At 46.5% G+C, this 23306-nt stretch overlaps 1 protein-coding gene across 1 annotated transcript; it reads right to left on the bottom strand.

Moving 5' to 3' along the window:
• Positions 1 to 285: 285 nt before the first annotated feature.
• Positions 286 to 23157, bottom strand: LOC116946839 (endothelin-converting enzyme 2). Its single transcript, XM_032962021.2, has 18 exons — positions 22701 to 23157; positions 19260 to 19434; positions 17399 to 17617; positions 16487 to 16614; positions 15572 to 15700; positions 15069 to 15137; positions 14315 to 14521; positions 13643 to 13785; positions 12472 to 12586; positions 10842 to 10958; positions 10195 to 10293; positions 9843 to 9923; positions 7375 to 7475; positions 6667 to 6777; positions 6032 to 6099; positions 5153 to 5343; positions 4460 to 4555; positions 286 to 3609 (listed from the first exon to the last, which is right to left on the bottom strand). Exons 1-18 carry the CDS (start codon positions 22842 to 22844, stop codon positions 3433 to 3435), a joined length of 2370 nt encoding a protein of 789 aa, XP_032817912.1. The 5' UTR covers positions 22845 to 23157; the 3' UTR covers positions 286 to 3432.
• Between the last annotated feature and the right edge of the window lie 149 nt (positions 23158 to 23306).

The following is a 23306-nucleotide window of genomic DNA, read 5'->3' as shown; positions in this document are numbered from 1 at the left end:
AAACTTGAAATTTGGCATGTGGGTAGCTTCCAGACTGTACTCAATGCAAAACTTATAAAATGCTTTTGTATTTTGGGGGGGGGGGGCAATAATGGATATTTTTGCACGGCAAGTGAGCGGTGACGTCACATCTGTGATGTCACCCGCATGCGGCAGCGTCACGCAGTGTGCCTGCTGACGTCACACCCCCCCCCCCCCCACCCTCCGCGTAGGCCGTGTATTAATCCAAGACAAGAATCCAAGTCTCGGGTGAAGCCGGGTAGTAAAGTTAGTGTGCAATAAACATTTTAAATTTCCTATTTTATTTCCATATCTTCACTGCAGAGCAAAATATACACCATTTGTATGCAATGTCGTACCCCCATAAAAAAAACCACAAAAGTGAAACACCGTAAAACCTCTCAAAGGCAGACTCGAATTAAGCCGGGATTTGGGGTAAACCAAAAAGCTTCCTTTTTCAAACACTGTACTGCTTGTAGATAAGACGCCTCCAACCAGATCTCTGCTCGCCGGCTAAGGAAGTGCCGGCGGGTGAAGATGGTGCAAGTGATCTAGCAATTCTAAAGCACTCGAGTTTGTTTTGGGTTAGATCGCATGTGTCGTTAAACCCGCCACCACCCGACAGAGTACGACGTTTCACCAGTAATTATATAATTATAACTAGCTTCATCAGTACGACAGCCAGATTAATCTCAGATTAATCTGGCTGTCGTACTCAGATTATAAATGTTGTGGCTTGGCTCTCCAACACACCGGTGTGCTGTACGAGTGACGAATTGGCATGTTGTTTACATGAAAACCCTTACTAGTTGGCCGTTTCGGGTGGTGGCGGGTTTAACGACACATATTTACGCGATCTAACCCACAAAAACTTCTATTATGGATATTGGTCGCGAAAGCCTACGTGTTAAACCAATTCTAAAGCACTATTCACGTGCTTTGCTTTTCTGTTATATGGAATTCTGTAATCCGTTTCCAAGGATACCACGTGCGTTAGTGTCCCTTTCCTGTTTTTTCAAATGTATTTTACAAATAAAACATGGGGTTTCAAGCTCATCACAAAATCCATTCAACCTTCCACATCCAGCGATGGGCAATGACTCAGATTAAACTGTAGTTATTTTTTCTTAAAGAGATTTTAAATATTTTAATATGAAGTGTTAATAACTTAGATATTAACTGCATGTATGTCATATTCTTGGTTCTTTTGGTAAAGTCACGTAGAAGGGCAACACATTCTCACGTGAGAATTTTATTATTTTATTGTTTCCCTTCTACGTGACTTTACCGAAAGAACCAAGAATATGAATCCCTGCAGTCACGAAAGCTTTAAATAAAAAAAAATGCATGTACGTCATTTAATAATTTGCAGTATGCCAGACACAACCCCAAAGGTTCTCCCCCCCAATGAGCCTGGCTTTGAGAGGTTCTTGCTGAAATTTAAACATTCCACAGTTGATCTCGCTAAAGTAAACCCCAAGAAAGGCAATACCAATACTGCAGGCAATACCAGTTTCAAGAAGTGTTAGCAATTTAGTGCAAGTCAGTCTTAAATAATAACACCCAATTACAGCCTATAAAACAGTAATATCAAAGATGCAGGCATTGTTTATATAAGAATCTTATTATATATTAAACAGTGGTCATTTGGTGTGCTTCACGTTTTCATTTGCATATTTCACATTTCAGTCTACTTGGGGGGTAGTTTGATATTATTTGTCCAGTATGATAGTTTGCCTGGACTTTGTACATTGAAAAGGCATTTATAACTTCAGGTCAGCATCATCATACAGGTCATTGTCACTACCATCTTCAATCTTATCATTATCCTCATATTTATCTTTCCTTCATGTTGAACTAAATTTGGTGCAATTTTGTTGCGGACTGAAGGCGTCGCATGCACACACCCATATGACTGATCCGATCCCACCCTAATCCCACTCACTTTGGCCCATACCACAAATGTAGCAGAATGGGCTCTAAATTTTGATTTAAAGCTTTCGTGACTGCAGTAATTCATATTCTTAGCTCTTTCGGTAAAGTCACGTTGAAGGGAAACAATAAAATAATAAAATATATATAAAACAAAAAAATTCTCACGACGTTTCGACCATAACACAAACGGTCGTCATCAGGTGTGTCGGTTCGCATTAATTTATTTTTAAACGGTGTATTTATTTATAAAAAACGTCAGCGCCACGCGCAGCAATTTGGCAGTTTATTTAGAAGGACTAGTCCATCTATGTTCTGAAAAGATGGGGGAGACGAAAAATTAATGTATGCTGTCTGAAAGCCACTGTAAGCGTGAACAATCAATTAAGACCTGAAATGGTTTATCAAATATTTCCAATGATTGCTAAGCCAGAATCCATCTTCTCGGTTGAAATTGTCTCTGTGCTTGTATATGTGGATAGCCTAATGAACGAATCTCTCATGGTAGCCAGATGGCTTACAAAGAACCTGTCTTGGAAAAGTCAATGTCATGTGAGCCTACTGAATTATAACAATGGTCTGCCACAGCCGAGGTGTTGGTCCTACCGTGTTTAAGGTCTGCTTTTTATTGTTTTATATATATTTTATTATTTTATTGTTTCCCTTCAACGTGACTTTACCGAAGGAGCTAAGAATGGGCTCTGTTTAGCATTAAATTACGAGTTTCAGTTTGTAGTTTAAAACGAATTCTGAAAAAACAGCCGCGATTCTGCCAAAAGTGGTGGAATGAAGGCCAAGACAGCTACAGGTCACCCCTCCTTTTTTGGTTCAAGCACATGACCTGATGGACGGATGATTTGGCCTTGGCATAGGCACACAATGGCCAACTCTCGTCAGTATCCTTAAAACAAAGGATACTGAGAGAAGATTGGAGGAGACAAAATGACCCCTCGAGTGCATTTCAGCAAGGCAGCCAGCCCCAAGACCTACAAAAGCAAACATCCATAAGGATAAGAAAACAGCAGGCATCCAAACTGAAGATACCTCCTTAACAGGCTGATTCTACATTTGGCCGCTGAGCATGAACACTAGACCACAAACAAATCACCCTGACGACTTGTTACGACCAGCGATCACGATTCTATTCATTGCGGTGCACTGTAGTGCTACTGGTGGCTGCAAGGGTCATGTGAACCAATTACACGGATCGCAAAGAATACATTCTCACGCACACACAGTATGATGCATGTATCCCGTCAGAATCAAATTCATTTGACTGATGCATAATTACAACCTTAATGCATAATTACACCATGTATTTACTCACTAAATGCAATTCAACCAATTGCATTGCTGCTTTCATTTGGTTGTTGCAAAAACTCTTGCACCCCTCTCCCCCGCACCCAACCGCAGCGCCAACCCCACTACGCTTCCCACAGATCCCTGGCTCCATGATCGGCGCTTTTGTCGCGTCCGATAGTGCCGGGCGGCCGGGCCGCGTCACCAGATCTGGCACTTTTTCTCGGGGTTCATGGCCGAGCCCAGTTTGCAGCCGAAGTGCCGGGCGAACTCGGCGGAGTTGGAGAGCGCCCCCTTGATGCGCAGTCGCGGGGGGCTGTGGTCGTCCGTCACGAAGCTCTCCTCCAGCGCCTGAGGGGTCTGCACCGAGCACCACGTCTGCGAATGGTGGCACAAACGGGAGGCACGTGGCTCAAATAAAAATCACATTGATTTACAGTTAGGTATTTTTGGCTTGATCGTGTGGGTATCATATCAGTTAGAGCACTAACCCTCCACCACCCGACACAGCCAAACAAATCAAGTTGTCACGTGGGCAAATGTGCCAAGTGATTTTATGAAAAAAGAAAACCGATCACGTTGAAAAGCCTAAGCACAATTTGACAATTTATGTGCATTTCCCGACGTGGCAACTTGGCTTTGTCGGGTGGTAGAGGGTGCATAGCTCAAACTGACCTTATACTTACACAATCTATCCAACAGAAAGCAATTACCAAGCATATTGGATGTGAAAGCCAGTCTCTCCATTGGAAACCCAAGTTAGTGTTCATTTTATGATAAAGTTGGGTACTTATGGGGAATACATAGTGTTTATATAATGATTGTTACATCGCAAGATCGTGAGCAGTGGCAGGGGCTTGAGAAGGCCTTCATTCAGCAGGGGCTATATCATAGCAGCTGTTTATGATTTATATTAAGTCAGCTGGCACACATAGCACAGACCAACATCATTACATTTACATCTATGTAGTACAGGGTCCAGCCCTCTGGCAATCATAGAGCAGGGCAGTTTTAATGCCTCCACAGTGCCGGCCATTATTCGTCTGGGCAATCGGGCCCTAATTACACAGCAGACAGAGCTTAAGGCTGGGCACAGATAGATCCGAATGTGTCTTGTTCTAAAAAAGGTGCCACCTGGTTGTCCAAGCAGGCAACTCACATGCATCACAGCCCTATTCCAGCATGACCCACCAACCCGGTCTTCGAGTGGCCGCCTGTATGGACGCACCTGGGCGTAGATGATGAAGAAAAGCTGTCGGTTGGTGAAGTTCATGGCTGGCAGGACCTCCTCCTCGCCGTACTTTCCCACATAGTTCTCGTACGCCTGTGGGTGTCGCCGCACGCACATGCAAAGCTACTGCCCTGTCAGCAAGGGATTCCCATGACAGCCTAGCGTTAGTGCTAACGCTAGCGATGCTTGTTGCAAAGGTTTGCAACTCGAAACCGGCAAGCCGCCCTGGTTATTAGTTCAGGTGCGTCAACTGTAAAATACCATGTGCCCGTCCACTTATCAGTGGACGTTACAGATCCCGTGACATCAATCAAGATGGGCAGGCCGTGGTGTAGCAGGTTCATGGTCCACATTTTAGAAATTACACCAAATGACACAATTCAGATGACAGACGAATGCTCACTTTCAGGTCAGTGCTCAGTTGTCTTATTATAAGGTATTCTAAATGTAAAACAAAGTTTAAAGGCTCTCAGTTAGGTTGCCGAGAGGGTACAAACCAATTAAATCTGACAGGGGATTTGAACCCCCATTGTCCACATATCACACGCCATTGCCAAATGTCCCATTACCTCTGCTACGGCGCCTTCACATCTGCATTGTCACTTCAGCCCACGCCCCTCCAGCCCACGCCACTCCTCTCCATCATGGGGTAAGTCATAAAATGATGGTACGGCCGACGACAGGACGCACCTGGAAGGCGACGTGCAGGCCTCCATTGTCGGCGATGTTCTCCCCAAGGGTGCGATGCCCGTCCACGTGCCACCCCTGCTCCTCGTAGGCCCCGTATTGCCGCTCCATGCAGCTGGCCTTCTCCTCAAACTCTTTCCGCGTGGTGGGCGTCCACCACTCCGTCAAGGTGCCCTTGTAGTTGTAGTGGCTGCCTGCAGTGCATGCGACACAAGGCGACCGTGAATTCCGGTGACCGGTAGTCAAAGCCGATCCCTGCTCCTTTGCGTCACAACCATGCAATCTCTGGAGCTCGTCTCCCTCTCCTTCTAAGGCTTTCTTTAATTAGGTGTCATTTAGTTTTATTTAGTTTTGTGCTTCGAGTGGCGGTGCAGGGAGCGCAAGAGGTTCATGGTGGTGGCAGGGGGGCAGACAGTGGGTGAGGCCTAGGAAAGGCCCATTAACTAATTCATGCACACATTACATTTCTCATACAATCGTTCAATAATTAATTAAACACATTCACTCACTTTTTTATTGTTTTATATATATTTTATTATTTTATTGTTTCCCTTCAACGTGACTTTACCGAAAGAGCTAAGAATATACATTCACTCACTGCCTGCTTTTCATTTATCCACGGGCGGTAACCATGTGGCTCAGGGGTGACAGCGCTTCGCTACAGCAGGGCATGTGGGACGTGTAGCACCCCAGGTGTGAACAAGAGGTCAGTTGAAGGGATCTCTCAAGTAGTTCTGTGATGTTTACTTCCATAGTCGTGATGTGACGCCAACACACACAGTTGGAACATTGGGGGGAAAAGGCAGAAACGTTGCTCCCTGTAACCGTGAACTTGAGTCCAAGGGCCGCTCCCTTGCAGGGAGCAGCAAGATGGCCGCTTACCGCGTGTGTCGAATGCGTGCACCAGCTCGTGAGCGATCATCGTCCCAATGGCTGCGTAGTTCACAAACCTAGACAGAGCGAAACATGCCCAGCACAGAAAACTCAGCCAACGTCATTGTTCCACTCCCAGAGGTCAACTAAATTAAATCACACCGCAACTGTGACATTTTGTTTAATGAACACTCCATCACCAGCACCAGCCAAACCAGTACGGAGCGAATTCCAGGTGACTACTTTATAATCAGTGTCTGACCGAGACGGCCGGTATAGTGCGATGGGCTTGGTGAGCTATGCACGTCAAGGTCCATGAATTGCTTCAAACGTTAAGGGGCCCTGATGCAGCCCAACATTTGGGGGGTTTGCCGCTTGTTGCAGAGGTTCAGGCAAGCCGCGCTTATTACTACTGCGGGTGCATTAATCACGAAATATGCACTCTCTGCTTTATGTTAGATGTTAAGAGATCTCGTAACGTTATTTGAAGAGGAGTAGGCCGTTGTGTGCTTATGTAACGGTTCAAATATGCCAAATTACTTTTAAAAAACCCATAGAAGTTGTCGCCTCCTCCTGGGAAACCTTGGCAGAACTGAGACTCAGTGAGGCGTTCCTGGATAAACAAGCGCAACAATAACACTCACTTAAGGTTTTTAGTGCTGTAGAAGGGAGGCTGTGCCACTGCGGCCGGCACAGTGATCTGGTTGAAGTAGACGTTGTAGTCAGCTTCCACGGTCTGTGGGGTCATGGTCCACCTGAGGGGCCAACAGAAGGATGGACTAAGACAGGGGAGGCTGTGAAGCAGTCGTGCTGCTTAGCGTGATAGCCACAGGAAGATGACACTGGTACAGTCAACACATCGCAATAGACCACAGACCCATTGTAGCGTCCAGTTTGTGTTTTACATAGTCAACATGTAACATCCCCATTTAAACGTTGGGCAGTCCTCAGTCCTGTTCACAGCCCCTGAGCCAGCAGAAGTTACACGTTGCTATGGTGGGGACCGGTTAATCCACAGATCAACCACAGTTGACTTTCCTACTAAGCGATGCTCGTGATATCGACCCTGTGGCGGTGAAGGGCTGACTTGAGCTCCATTCTGGGATTTGAACTCAAAACCTCCCAACTACGAGGAGGCATGCACTCTAACCGCCGCTACATCTTCTAGCCAGCGCAGCCCTTTGTCCATCCACTACTAGATGAAGGCCTCCACACGGCATGCCGGTCATGAGAGTTGTTTCAGCATACTTCACCACGCTGGTCAGTACACGTTGGTGATGGGGGGACCCAGGACTCATTCAGATACCTGTCGCATTGGTGATCACGAACGGCACCTTGAGACGTGTACTCACTTGTGTGTGTCCTGGCCCCGATTATAAGCCGTCTTCATGCTCTTCATCTCAAACTCGTAGTAGTTCAGCATGTTTTGGAAATAATCATCCGTCAAGGTCAGCTGTGAAATGAAATACATCGTTAAATCAAGCAACACACATTGGCTGTAACTGCTTCCATAGTTGCTCGTAGCTACACTATCACAATAACATAACAAAGGTTTTTGGGTTAGATCGCGTTATTTATAAATGTGTCGCAACCCTCCACCACCCGACACGGCCAATCAGTAGAAAATGTGTCATGTTGACAAAAGACAAATAGTTCACTACTTTAGCCCACCGGTGTGTTGAAGAGTGATTCCACAACATTTACAATTTGAGCACGACGTTTCGCTGGAAATTAAATCCAGCATCTTCGGGCGATTTGCCAGAATAGTGAAGCTATCCACCTGCTTCCGGTCTTAAATAGTGCAGGATGACGTCATCATTGTTGTACCCCATCATGTTTCGAGATCAGAGGCGGAGGTGGGGGTGTATGCAATTATGCAATAGATCAGTAATCAGCCACTCAGTATGTGACTCACCTGTAAAGAATTGCAATGTGTTGTGTATTACTTATTCATACGCTTCCAGGCTGCGCGGAGTCTGTAGCCATCACAGCGGTTGAAATTATTTAAATTCTTCTCAATTTCGATTGATTCTCTAACTAGTCTTGGCCATTTAAAGCTTTCATGACTGCAAGGATTCATCTTCTTGGTTCTTTCGTTAAAGTCACGTAGCGCTGTCGTCCCGACAGTTCTGTTCCTTCACCTGAAGAAGGCTACTTGTGTTGTGACCGAAACGTCGTGAGAATTTTATTGTCTTATTTTGTTTTATTGTTTTATTCTCATTCTACGTGACTTTACCGAAAGAACCAAGTTGATAGTCTTGGCCAGTAATAATTAGTTCTGCATAGCACTTCAACGTTATCAAAATAAATGTAATGTCCTTGTTGGCAAGCATGCTCTGCCACTACTGACAGCTGTGTTTGGGAGAATTTAATGTTCCTTTGGTGTTCTTTTAGTCTTACGCTGATGTTACGTCACGTCTGTTCAATATAACACTTACCGCATAAGCAATTGATCCGATATACACCTTCTGTTCATAACTTCGCTAATTAATCTTTAGTAAAAAGACACTCGTTTTTTTATTTTGTGTACTGTTACCAAATTTCACTTTAATGTTTTGCTTTTGCAAAACATGGGCTAATTTGTCAGTAACTCCTGAGATATATGGGTAAGGATCGGCTGGGACAGGGTCTCTCCCCCTCGTCACGGAGCGGTGTTGGCTGAAGCCCCACTCCGGGCAGACAAGTGGGAGAGCCAAGGGGATACCCGAGGGTAGGGTCCGTAGGTGTTGTATTTACTTTTGTTACTTATTTACTGTTTTAAGTTCACTCGTTTCCGGTTAGTTTATTTTCTTTGTGCACGTTATGATTTTAACGTGAACAATTGATAGTGGAATGTATTACAAATGTAAACTTTGTATTAATATTATGGAATTAAGCTGCGGTAACGTTAAAGATATGAATGCATGCGGGGTATATGGAGGTGCGGGCAATCTGAAATTAGTTTTACACAAAACGCGGTTTTTGCGCGGTATATGCGTCTGCGGGTTATATGCGTATGCAGGCTATATGCGGGAAAATCCGGTATTTCAGACCAAAGCAGGTGGATGGCTTTACAATTGTGGCAAATCGCCCGAAGACGCTAGATGTAATTTCCAGCTAAACGTCGTACTCAAATTGTAAATGTTGTAGATTCACTCTTCAACACACCGGTGGGCTAAAGTACTGAACTATTTGTCTTTTGTCAACGTGACATATTTTTTACTGATTGGCCGTGTCGGGTGGTGGAGGGGTGCGACACATTCATAAACAACGCAATCTCACCCAAAAACCTTTAAGAATAATACTGGTCGCGAGAGCCTACTTGTTAAATTGCAATAACATGTTGCATGTTCAGGCATTATCCAAGGGTTGCTGAAGGTTCACCTGCCTTTGTTAGTCCAGAATTCTTGGAAGAGAAGGAAACGTGCCCATTTTTCGAGGGTCCCCTGCTACAACCTATCCACAAAATTTCAACAGTGAGCTCTTTTTTTTTACAGTTATCTGGGCAGAAGGGTAGCACGGTAGCAACACCTGTGCCTCACGGCAAGAAGGACCTGAGTTTGATTCCTGATTTGGGCACCTTTCTGTGTGGAGTTTGTATATTCTGCAGCTCTTCTGCATGAGTTCCCCCCAGTTTTTTCTGGTTTCCTCCCAGAGCAAAACACACACACAATGTCATTGGTGTTGGCCAAATATCCCAATGTAGCAAGATCCTCCTGAAAATATTCTTTGGAATCAGCTTGGCTTCCCTGGGTCAATTAAGAATTGATATTACTATTTATAAAATGGTAATGTTATAAAGCATGTGTGGTGTCTTTTCACACAGAAACTGAAGACTTACATCCATGTAGCTTGAGTCGGTGATTGCAGGGTGCAGGTCATCAGACAGTGGGTAACCCACATTTAAGACAATCGAGTCCAGCTGCAGTAAAAAGAAGCCAGACACCTGTTAGAGCTGATGCATGTTTCCCACACGCTACTGGGATGCGATGTGGCCCAGAGTTTGCCACTCTCTGCAGAAGTGTGCAGTTCGAGCTGGGTAGGCCACCCTGGCTATTATTACGGGTGTATTAACTTTTATATACGGGCCCATCTGCTTGACAGTGGGTGCTAAATATCCCGTGATGTCATTCGAAAATAGCAGGCCATTGTGTGCTGGCATCACGGTTCAAATTGACCGATGTGGTACTCGCCTTCTCTTTTGCAAACCCGCTCGTGACGTTGTCCATCCAGGTGAGTTGGTCTATGGTATCCTTATAGACTTCAGACAGGTTCTTGATTAATTTTTCCACCTGAGAGTTGGAACAGAGAGAGTTGTCACTGTATTGACTTCATGCTGGACACATTTCCACCTGAGAGTTGGAACAGAGAGACTTGTCACTGTATTGACTTCATGCTGTGGACACATTTCCACCTGAGAGTTGGAACTGTGATCCTTACCCGTGTATCGCTAGTTCAATTTTAATGTGCAATTTTATTGAGGGACTGTGTGTTGTTGTCTTGGTGTGGATTGTGACTGTTTTTGTTGTTGTTTTGCTGCCTTGCTCTAGCTTACATTTCGAGTTGAATATCCGGCAGGAATTTCTGTACTTTCTGCTGGATTTGTACTTGTTTTTTGTCTATTTATTTTAGTGACTTGCTTGCCCTTTCTCTAATTTGCACTCCTATATTTTTTGTATTGTTTATTTTCACAACTTTCTGACCCGCCCCTGCTGGACATCTGTGAAAAAGAGCTTCATAGATCATCAGATTCTTCCTCCAGTCTGAATAAAAATTCAGATTCTGATTTCACACAAGGTGTGAACCCAATGAGAAAGTGAGTCTCGTGGGCAAGGTTGACCTGAATCTTGTGGGTGCTGTTGAAGCCGACGTATTCCACGTACAGCAAGCCCAGGCCAAAGCCCACAGCCCTGCTTGTCTGTTCCACGCAGAACTCCCACCGCGGTACAAACCCGCCCTGGCACACCGCAAGCAAATACGCCGTTACTCCAAAGGATGCAACCTAAAGCAGTCGGGTTGAGTGATAATGCAGCAACTCGCCGATTCACTCCACTCGCTCACTCACCGGCAGTAAATGGCAAAATCACTTTTCTATTACTACTGCCATACAGTAGCTCTTGTGTCAGTGAACTTTTTGATTCCTCAACCGAGCCACTGTTTTATCTCATCCACACTGTTCAAGCACCTTACTGCAGGTCACAACAACACACTCACTCACCCACTCACTCACCATACTGCAGGTTACAAAAATTATCTTTCTGCTTCTTCCCTCGTACTGCTTGTCTTTGGAATTCCTTCCCATTGTTTATTTTCCCCAATCTCTTATAATAACCTTGCTTAATTCAAGACGTTTTCACTCATCTATTACAACTTTGATAGTACTGTTTGTTGCTGGCCACTGGACAATTTGGCCTCTGGGCCTGTGCTCATTAATGGTGTTGAGCTGAGCGTGGCTGACAGAATTTAAGAATCATTTCAATACGGTCGTGTGTTGTGGAAATCACTGCAGTCAGAGCCATCGAGATCAGATATGCTGCACCCAGAGACCTCGTTTGATGTTGAAATATGTTTCTGAAGCTTCAACACATTTATTTTAATAACCCCTCAAATAAATAACGAAGAACTTCACAAAAACGCTTCTGGCTATGCGACTTGAAACGTGGTGGCCATGGCCGACACAACAACCCAGGCCGTCGTCACAGCACACTTCGACGCTACCGAACGCCTTGCTGCTGGACAGAGATGGATCGTTTGACCCGGATCTCTTTGAATCGCCTCCCACCCAGAGTCGGCATCTCACGAGTCAACGTATCGAAGTGGGGTTACTCTCACGAGACTGACGCGCGCGACTGAGGCGAGACATGGACGGTGGAGTGCCTCCTGGTCTGCCGGCTCCTGAAGGAGCCGTGCACCGCGGAGGAGCATCCTGGGGCTACAGACCGGGCCGCATCATCATCATCATCACATTCCTGACACTGGATAAATACGGCTGGTGGCAGGACATGCGAATGAGAATATGAACATAAGTCAATAGAAGGCTTTGTTGGAAATTCAAATGACGTTGGAACCCCCAGTCTAAAATATTGCTACTCACAGGAAACCCAAGTCCCTACGGGCAGTCGTCCACCCAACATCACTCTGCCACCGTCCCCATATTCCCCCCTCCCTCCCTGTGTAATCTCTCTCATGAGAGGTGGAAGCCCAGGATTTTAATCTAGGATCTGAGCCATGCTGACTCCTTCTTGCAACAGGTAAAGCAGTACAACACCCAGCTCATTCTGGAGGAAATAAATACTTACTCAATCATTGCCGTCTACTGGCAAACTAACGCCCACTTGTAAGTCGGCATTCAGTCACCTTGTGTGTGGGATGATATGGGAAGGGCTTGAGTTGCTGAGGCATTTAAGCAAAAGCCAGATAAATGGAGAGATGGTGATTGCTGTGATTTTGATGTGAGTGAGAAGACTCACCCTGTCAGTGCCGTAGAGGGCCTCGTTCAGATCCCTCTTGGCATCCTCAAATCTGCCATCCAGATTCTGCGAGAGCTTTCGCACCAGACTCCAGATGATGTAGTCCCGCATGTCGCTGTCGGGAGAACAGTCGATGCAACAGAACTTGTACGACTCAGGACAAACACATGTCCGTGCACTCTTTTTTACGCGATATTTTTACTTTCAAGAAATGAAGCGAATGTGTACTTGGAATATAGCATACACTTGATTTTCAGTTTGTTTCACTTTTGAAGTGGCTTGTACTCCGCTGCAAATATTGTTTTGCTCAAGATATCGATGCGACCAGCATGGTTAATACCACAATACATGGGCGAGTTTCTCTGTGAAACATGAAGACAGAGGCATGAAGACGAGATAGTTAAGGTTGCCGTGTAACTCAGGGGGTTCATAATGCCCATGTCAGAGCACTGAGGCGGTAATGCTAAGATCTTGAGTTTAAACGTTGGTTTCATCCAATCTGATTAAGCCGTGTTCTCTCGTGCAGTGAGTGAATGGTCTCAGCCCAATCCTGAATACATAAAACAAAAATCACTGAAAAAAACACTTAATTTCGATTTATATCAGCTCTGCATTTGGATAACATTGTTTGAAGTAACGTACCACTCTTTTCTAGGGCATATAAAGTAGATAGAGCCCTCTAAGGGCTGTAATCTTTGCGAGCTGTTCGTTGAGATATGTTCAAGACAATGAGGTGCACTACTAGCTGGATTCTAAATTGATTGTCTGATAACATGATGTCAATTGTGAATCTAAATATCAAGAGGAACACGTATCTGTTCCAGCAGAGCATCGTGGTATGGCAAAAATGGTAAAGGTGCATCCCTACAATTGCTCGCTCATGACACTTCTGCTGGAAGGGCCTCCAGTAGAGTAAACTCTAGAAGGTAGCTGGTCCACTCTTCCACGTAAATCAGGCACCTTGGAAGAGGTGGGAGTACCCACACTTTACCCCACCACACGCGGCCCATCAGCTGGCTCTGGTGTGTGACTCCATTAACTCTGCTGCTGCTGGGTGGACAGAGGTGGCGGTGGGGGGTTTAAGAAACTCGCTCTCATTTTTTTAACTGCCGTGCCGGGAGATGGAATTGAACCTCCGACCTCTGGATTGCAAGTGCAAAAGTGATCACACCTTTCGCTGCTGCTGTTAAGGACTTTGTCGAGTTTCTTAAAGTACTCCAGGGTAGGTGTGATGATCTTGTCGTGCAGAGTGAAGGCGAACGGAACAAAGATTGCTTGCAAATAAGTCACCCAGTCGATGTGGCTCACCAAGTTCTGTTGGTTTGAGAATACAGAAGAGCAACCAGTCACTTTCCAGATTAAAGCTTTATCAATATGTGCTATTTCATGTGGTTAAATATTGTTTGGAAATTTAAGTGTTTATGTCCTTCTAAAAGGTTGGATGGACTGGTGGTTCCAAGCAACGAAGGCTAAGAACCCCACTGAAGGTGTGGAGACCATACGAATGAGTGCTGTTATTGAGCCTCCATTAAGGCCGACAAGGCAAATGAGGGGGTGGTGTGTCCAGCATCACGCTTAGCTGCCTTTGTCTCCCCAGTGGCGATGTTTACACACCACACCAGTTACTCTATTGAGGCTGAGTCAACCGAGGGAAGGCCCAGGACCGGTTCAGATAATCGTTACTGGTGTTGGTCGTGAGAATCAAACTTGGGTCACCGGATTCATAGCATGGTGCGCTATCCGCTGCACTACCGCAACCCATACACACACAGACACACACACGGACACACACACATCCACACACATGGACACACACACACGTGGGCTGGGCCGACACATTCACCTGCATTTCTTGCAGAGTCACATTGTGCACTTTCTCCGGGTCGTCGAGGTCGCCCCGCTCGTTGAATATGGCTGCCAGGCTGGACTCAATCCTCAGGGCCTCAGACAGCCGTCTCCGAGAGGCGATGCCCCCCTCTGAGTCTTCATCCCCGGGCATCCCCAGCAGTTGCTCGACGTCATTCATATACCTGAGGTAGAGCTGCAGCACCTGCGTTGTACACACGTCCGCAGGTCACTTCCTCTAGACTTCCACAACAGCAGCAACACAATTTATATTTATTCAGCGACAATATCAGCGGTTCCCAACCCCGTGGGTCGAGCCCCCCCCTCCCCCAGAAGGAGCGTCATAGCCTCTCGGTGGGGGGCTGCAAGCTGCAGGGGGGTCTAGAAACTTCCCAGGTCCTGACATAAGCTGTTTAAATATTGCGCCCTACATCAATGGAAAAAAAATTTCAATACATTTCCACTGATATCAATAAAATACCAATTTTTGGGGTCTAAAGGAAGGGGGGGGGATTGATGGCCTCTATCGCCCCCCACCTCGGATCTGCCACCTCTGGCAGGCTGCAGCATAGACACCGTGCAGAAAAAAACATGACGTACTCTGGAACGCCAGTGTGTTTGTACGTGGTTGTGGACTTTTCCGAATTGCCTTCTTTGCTGGATTATGAGATGCAAGTCTAATTATCACTATTTTACGATTCTATACACAAAATATTGCCAAGAGTGCCACTGGTATTTTAGTGCTCCCACACCTTGCTGTCGATTGGGGTTTTGTTGAGAAAATGTTCATGCGATGGAAGTCCAAGTTCAGGCTGGGAAAACTGGAACGGCAACAAAGTGTAGACGCATTCGCAACACAGAAAACAGTTAGAGCTCCGCCGTTTTTCCTAAAGTTTATAAAGCTTATCACCTGCTATGACTTATGGATCAGCATAAGGAACATGACAAAGATAATTAAATAAGAGTTTAAAAGTGCACAAAAGAAGAACAGAGAGGTGCATGCTTGGTATTATATTCGGCGCAAGCACGGCATCAAAATAATCGATGGGCATCAATGGTGGGAGAAAGTGGAGGGGTAGATTATGAAGAGGTATCAGTCACTGATGGAGCCAAAGAAAAAGGACTTGAGCAAGAATCTAGAGAGGGGGAGGCAATGCGGAGGACCAGGCAAAGGCCGTTTCAGACAGGAAGTGGCGAGGTGAGGTAGCGAAAGCCCGTGAGCAGACGTGCAGCGTGGTTGTGCCGGGCCACTCACAAACAGCACGCTGCGTTGAGAGTCGGTGGGGTCCGGCATGACCTTCAGAGTGAAGAACGGGGAGACTCCGTATACCGAGTGCAGCTTCTTCAGCACAGCTTCCGTTTGGTTTGAAAACGGGAAGTTTTTCTTCACAGAGAAAATATAATTTTGTGAGATGCGGGGCTCGCAACTCAATTACAGACAATAACAATAATAATTTAGTGCATTTGGTATTCACGCAATTCTTGTAGCACAAGGCCATTACGAACGTGCTTTGTTTCACAGACACGGTCTGCAGTAATTTCACATGTTGACCATGATGCTGGCACACATTGTCCTCCTCGTTTCGAATAATGCCACGAGATCTTTAACGTCAATGTGAAGCAGACTTTGCGTATTTTATAGTTAACACATCCGCAGTATTAACCAGGGCGGGCTACCGGATGAGGATCATGAACCTCTACAAAAAGCGACAAATGCGTTACCACTGGGCCACGTCACCACCCCCAAACACATTGTTTCTCCAGCTGAGAACTCCAAATCTCTTTCGTTGGGGTCAACATGCAATGGTACATATACAGCCCTTTTGTTAATCCACGACTGGTTGACGGGCTCCCCATGCCGTACAGGTCATGGGGTTATTGGACCATATGACCCAACACTGGTCAGTGCGGGATGGTGCAAGCGGGAAGCGTAGATGCTGGAGCGTAGAAGTATGGTACAACAATTGATTTTGCTGGACTGCCCTCGACTTCCGAGCACGCAGCCCAAAACAAAATGTTGCGCACGGTCATCGCCAATGCAAGCACAATCCAGGCTCAAACCTTAGCTTCCGAGATCTCATGAGATCTAGTGCATTGCAGGTAATTTTGTAATAGGTTTTAACAAGTGACAGTCATGTGGCAAAATGCAGGCCTCTCATACTAAGCGTACATAAATATCAGCGATGATGTCAAGCAGAGGCTTATTGCCTCTTCCCTTGATCCTTTCCTTGTTCATGCAGGAGTGGTAGAAAACATGGGCCTTCCACTTGGCCGAGGTGTTCCGAATGTCAGTGTTATCTACGGAGAGACATAATGGTAACAGTATTGATGTCAGTGATTTCCTGCTCAAATAATAATTGAAGCGGTGATTATCTCCAGTTTACAGCCCGAAGCCAGTGGTGGAAATTTCACATTCCTGGCCTATCACTCCATACAAAGCTCGAGGTCTTGTTGGTCACTGTTAATCCCTCCCTTCTCTATGCTTGTGAAATGTGGAAGACCTTACAGAAACACCTCCAATGGCTCAAAACGTTCAGGCTGGCCTGTCTACAATCCCTCCTGGGTTGAATCAGGCTGGTTTGTCTGGAAGCTCAAAGATCCATGAAAGATCTGGACGCAGTCCCATCAATGAGCTCCTCTGGCAGGCGTAGGCCACATACCCAGCCACTGCATGCCCAAGCAGCTTGTGTGCCTGAATAGAGCGGGCTAAACAGGCAAGGCTCAGGCTAGAGAAGAGATGGGCTGATGCAGTATGGGAGGATGTGGAACTGATTGGGCTTGCCAATGACTGGTGTCAAAATCGGCCTTTGTAGAGGAGGCTCGTGAATGACGCTACTGGGCAGTTGGAGGCAGTCGTCCTCCAGCAACAACGTAAGGCTAGGGAGCGACACTCACAACAAAGAGCAGAGCACCGGGCGACTAAAACACAACAACTTGGCACAGTGGAGAGCACAGATGGTGCATCTTCTATTTATCGCAGTTTGTTAACCCATAACACCCGGGTCTGTGACCTCCTGGCGGCGAGCCCTCGACATGTCTAGTGGTCTCAAAGTGCACGTAGCCCGGCACAAACGCCTCTTACCCAGTGCCCTGTGCAGCTGCCCCAGTGTTCTCCTGCGAACCACGTCCGTGCTGCCCCACTGGTACGTGCCGCTGGGCAGGGGGTTGTGACGGCCCCACTCCCCGCAGGCGTAGGAGTAGAAGTCCTCGCAGGGGTCCACGGCGAGGTCCATGGAGCTCAGCACGTCGCTCGCCGCACGCACACATTCCCACGTCGTGCACACCTGCGCCGGCTCCTTCCCTGTCGTCGATAACCACGGTGACGACATGAATCAAAGGTCCATAACTCTTTGGTTCTTTCGGTAAAGTCATGTAGGTATAATATAAAATCTAGAATGAATCAAAGGCCTGGCCAACGCCATGGTGACTGGAGGCGTGGACATGCGGTCTCTCTGCGTATGTATACTGTGACCTCACTATCCTTAGTTGTGTATCTGAGGCTGGGGGGGCGAGCACAGGGACCAGTGGTCTGGTTTCGGGGGGGGGGGGGGGGGGCGCCATGCCAAAGTGGTTGAGAACCACTGCTCTCCAGTGTCGCATCAGACAAGCACCAATTACTCATACGCCAATGCTGAGCAATACAGCCAATGAAAATACTCCCAATCTTGTTTGTTATTCAATCGATTATTAGTTCAATTATGAGTAATGATGAACGGAGAGTGGCTATTTCACAAGATTTGCATATATCGTAATTGTATTTAACTTGTGTAGTCTGCGTAAGGCTATGCAGTCGGGGTGTCCAGAATGGGAGGCTAAATAGGAAATTTGCCCTGGGCCTCACAGATCAGAGGGCTACACAACGGGCCTGTATTTTTATTGCAAAGTAAAAAAGAGGGTCCCAAGTGGCATTCTGCCCTGGGCTTCCAGGAACCTCTGGGCAGCCCAATACAGGTAGTCCCCGACTTACGATGGTCCGACTTACGATATTTCGATCTTACGATGGCGATAGCAATATGACAAAATTGTAAAATATTTGTAAGTTCGCGCGGCAGGCAAACGCAGCAGCGTACGAGGTACGATACTGTACTTTGTCATCGCCATCCTCCTCTTCCGACAACTAAGTCAATGTAGCCATCAACAAACCTAACATCGTTCAAGTATGCAGACGACGGACAGAATCTTGGTGAGAACAGTAGAATATGATACGTTACGATACGTTCAATGCATGTGTGATACATACAGCTTTAGCGATTTAATTTTAGGGTTACCATGATACGATACATACGTTCAATGCATGTTAAAAGTTTTTATAGCAGATAGGATTGTTTCCAGAAAAAAAATTTCAATGAAATTGCAGTTCATATAGGTAGGCTAAGATTTTACCTTGTTTTTTACTTTAAATTTTACTGTGCAATACAGTATTGTAATTAATAAATACATACAGTATATAGTTTATACAGTACGGTACTGTAAATTGCTCTGTTTTGCTAAATTATCACCATTCTTTAAGACTCCTGGGTAGGCTAGGCCATTTTCGATTTAAAGATATTTTCGACTTACGATGGGGTCGTCGTAACGCATCTCCATCGTTAAGTCGGGGACTACCTGTATACAGATCCAGTGTAGTTAAACATCATTAATTATTTGATAATTAAATGTACGGTCATTTGACCATCATTCACCACTCTTGTCAATGCGCGATGAAGGACAGCTGTAGGAGGGGTGTGTTCGTTCGTTTCATGTCTCAATCTTCTCAGGGCCTCACAATATAAGTTCCAGAATTTTTCAAGTACCAATCAATCTTTCTGCAAAGCCTCTGCCCAACACATTCCCGGTGTAAAGCGACATTGTTGATGAATGCGGCAAGGCTTTATACTCTCGCAAAACTTCACTGTCAATCGCTTACTGTACTGCCCACCTGACCTCAATCCCACCGTCCACACCTATTAAAGTGGCATTGTTCCTGCGGGTGAGGGTGATAGCACAGCCCAGCACTGCCAGGGCCAGGCACACCACCAGCGCCGGCAGCACCGCCGCCTGCAGAAAGCCCGCGCGTCCCCTGCGGCTGCCGGCGCCTTGCGAGGGAGCGGTGGTCGTCTCTTCCATCGTGTGCAGCACCTGCCGCCGCGACATTGCGCATCAGGGTGGCCATCACAGGGCAGCAGCGGGAAACGAGCAGTGAGGACACTGAAGCATGGCAAGGCTGACTTTCCGCTTGGTGGAGTCAAGCAGGAAGTCAAATAGTAGCGCGGTCACCGCTTGTTGCAGAGATTCTTGGTTTGACTCCGACAGGCTGCCCTGGTTAATACCCCAGGTGTATCAACGATAAATAACCAAAAATAATCAGAATTGTTTGCTTCATAGTGGACGTTAAATATCCTGAAACATGGACAAAAAGTAGGCCATCACAGTCTAAATTAGAAAAAATGTCTTCATTGGAATTACCAAGAGCAACATCGCCCCCTACAAGCAGAATAATGCCCACTTGTAGACCGTTGCTGTGTAACCTTGTGCCTCACAGCTATGAGTGGCTGAGGCATTTAAATCCATATAAATGCAATGATTATGATCAAATTCTAACCTTGGGTCACTGAGGTTCATTCCAATTGCCTTTTTTTATCATGTGAGGGCACACCGAAATGACAAATCTCTTTCCTGAGAACTCAGCTGTTATTTTTATTTAAGTAAAGGTGAAGAACTCGAAGAAATGAGAACATATTTCATTGCAAGTTATCAGATCATATAAAAATAAACAAATGTCATTATCGAGAAGTGGAAACATTTTAACTGCAGAAGTTAGCTAGCCACAAACACGAAGTTTACACATACAGGCACATATTCTATACTTTCAATGTCAACACGTATGTCATGTTCCATGGATAACAGAGTACTTATGTTCGGGACTGTGTTGGCAGTGATGTACAAATAGAAATGTAGATTACTATTTTTTTACCATGTTTGCCATCAATACCACCTAACAACAGCAAAAAAGGTCCACCATAAAAAGGCAACGTTAATGGCAGAGATTTGCAGAGAGGCCACGATGAGTTAATGTTGGATCACGTGACTGGAATAAAATCTTTAAATTACGAGAAAACCCCATTATGACAGGATAGAGGTGCAGGCCGGAAAAGCACGCGTTGCAAACGACAAATTCCAGAAACGTGTACGTAGCACACAGTCCTGCTGTGCATTGTGAATAAAAACAGGCAGTCATGAGACAGGGAAAGGCAACTGTGGGCCATACAATTTGGTCCTTTCGGTAAAGTCACGAAGGTATATAATAAAATAAATCACGTTTCGGGCGCAACACAAGCGTCCGTCATCAGGTGGGAAAGCTTGTGTTGCGCCTAAAACGTCGTGATTTATTTTATTTTATACATACGTGACTTTACCGAAATAACCAAAGCGGAATGGATTCCTGCAGTCACGAAAGCTTCAAATCAAGATTGAACTGTGGACCAGTTTTTTTAATTATTAGGACTCGTCTGCTCAGGATAAGTCACCAAGCGTGAGGTCTTGAAGCCAAGAACAATGAGGTTGTGACTTTACTTTCTCCGTATTTCAATTTGCTTCCCTTTTCTTTCTCAGTAACTCCATGGCAGCTGCTGTTCTCAGCACAGCCATTTCCCCACACAATCCACATAAACTATGCGGAAATATCCCCTGCAGGATACAGTCCGGGATGTAACCACAGTACTATAAAGCATTACAGGTCAGTCGTGTGGCACACAGTGATCTATATAGAGTTTAGATTTAGCTGCACGTACAATTCGCAAATTTCATCACCATTCCACGAAACTACAAACATCACCATGCATCTACCCTTCCCAACATATTTCAGATATCCAGCTGAAAATCCATCAGACGTGGTTTTCCTGCGTACGTACTGGACCCTAATATTAAAGGGTAACTACTGACAATCTCAAGAGTTGCATTCATAATGTCAATTCACTGCTTTAAAGGTATCATTCCGTATAATTCATGAGGTTGTTCACCACCCTGGTTACTTCGAACTGAAGGGGGGAACTCAAACATCCTCATTGCGTCCCTTTACACATTATTTAGTCGATCATATATCGCTCTTTGAATTTAATGAATGATATACACTAAGATATATACCTAAAACACGATCAGAGCCAAATGTACACTGTGTGCTGTTGGCAGTAGCAGTGGCGCAATGGTCTGCGCACTGGGCCATGATCCCTGTGAGTTTGGGTTCGAATCCGGCCTGTGGATGCTGTAACAGCGGCTGCGATATCTGAACAGTTCCTGGGTTCCCCGCCTCTTGCACCAACCCGCCCTGACCAGCCTGGTGAAATATGCTCAAACAATCCCCACTTATCGACTCCGTATGTATTGTGAGGTCTTTACCCAGCCGTGCTGGTATTACTTACACCACTAGCGGCTACGTTTGACAACGCACACTGCTCAAGGCAGTCTTGGGAATCCCCTCCTCTGTGAGACCTGGTACATTCACTGCCATGGCGGCATCCGTTGCAAGCTTAAAAAAAGACTACCTTACAGGGCATATACAGATTGTTGTTGATAACAATTAAACTATTTCACACGCAAATAAAAACAAAGACGAAGATCCCCCGTATATCATTCACAGACTGTTGGGGCAAAGTGCTGTTAGCGGGCACCTATTAAGGCCGTCACGGCACGCGAGGTGGGTGGTCAGTCCCACAACCGTCCGCCTTTGTGTCCCTAGTGGCGATGTTTGCACATCGAAGCGAAGTACTAATTTGATGCTGAGTCGACCTAGGGGAGGCCCAGGACAGGTTGAAATATTCGCCACGATATATGCAAACGCATACATACCGTATACACGCAGTTTAAATATATATGAAACTCAATACAAACGTAAATAACACTGCCTGACAATGAAACAAAATAGGCGACGTTTTGGGCAATGGCCCTTCTTCATAGCACCTTGATCAATGAAGGGGAGGTTGCCCGAAACGTCGCTTTTTGTATGTTTCCTTTTAAGGCCGCACAGTGTTTGTTAATAAACTCGGAGCGTGCGATTTGTGCGCCACTGGCAACCCAAGAAAGAGTTTACAGCACAGACGCGGAGCAGCGACCGGGCTGCCCAGAGGCCCCGAGCCTTTTGTGGCCTCTGTCACGGTACAATCGTGAGGACATTTGAAACAGACTGCGCTCTCAAATGACTCCGAGTGTAGACAGGTCGGGAATCACGAAGGGATGGTCGCCCCCTGCTGTGGAGGCTCAGCACTGCCCGCCACGACACCGACTCGGAGGGGATTTCCAGCGTCAAGCCACGTGCGGCAGTCGTTGTGACGGCGGCAACAACAACAAACAACAACAAGACGCCGAACAAGACGGCGAGAGCGTCAACAGCGCAGCCGCGAGTACCGTACCCGGTCTCCCGCGCCGTCTCCCGCTGTTGGCCCGCTCCCCAAGCCCACCTCCTCGTCCACCACCTCCTCCTCCTCGTCCTCCTCCATCACCGCGTAGCTTTCACCCTCGCGGTTCATCGCCACCATCTCCCGAACGCGCTCCATTGGCAGCGGCTGCTCTCCCACGGGCGGGATGATTCCGTTTGTATTTTACACAGCACGGATTAGTTCCCGCTCACAAGTACATGTGCCCGCTCACAAGTACATGTGCCCGCTCACAAGTACATGTGCCCGCTCACAAGTACATGTGCCCGCTCACAAGTACATGTGCCCGCTCACAAGTACAGCGCGCTCACAAGTGCATGTGCCCACTGGTCCTCAGGCAGAGCGAAGTGGACCGCGGGGCTCGAGAGTAGAAACTAAAAACGGAACCAGCCGGGCGAGTGGCATCAGAAACCCCCGACAGCAGCGGCAGCCAATCAGCGTGGCCGCTCCCCCCACGCTGATGTGGGGGCTCTGACACTCGCACGCCACCTGCGCCGAGGAGCGTGGCCGTGATTCCAGCTCCTCTGCCGGGATGTGGAATCGGCAAGTCCAGAGTGCTGCTGACCATCACATCAGCTCCCC

The sequence above is a fragment of the Petromyzon marinus genome, chromosome 28, assembly GCF_048934315.1.
Source record: "Petromyzon marinus isolate PM22_M1 ecotype Great Lakes invasive population chromosome 28, UKy_Petmar_22M1.pri1.0, whole genome shotgun sequence".
NCBI lineage: Eukaryota > Metazoa > Chordata > Hyperoartia > Petromyzontiformes > Petromyzontidae > Petromyzon > Petromyzon marinus.
The sequence above is the reverse complement of the archived record's forward strand: the minus strand, read 5'-3'. Positions and strand labels throughout refer to the sequence as shown.

Coding starts and splice junctions, on each gene's coding strand:
- LOC116946839 (XM_032962021.2), bottom strand. CDS start 22,844: ATGGAGCGCGTTCGGGAGATGGTGGCGATGAACCGCGAGGGTGAAAGC. Junction 6,778..7,374: donor CGGGGCCAGGACACACACAA/GTGAGTACACGT, acceptor TTGGCCCCTCAG/GTGGACCATGACCCCACAGA. Junction 5,344..6,031: donor GCACGCATTCGACACACGCG/GTAAGCGGCCAT, acceptor CATGCACTGCAG/GCAGCCACTACAACTACAAG.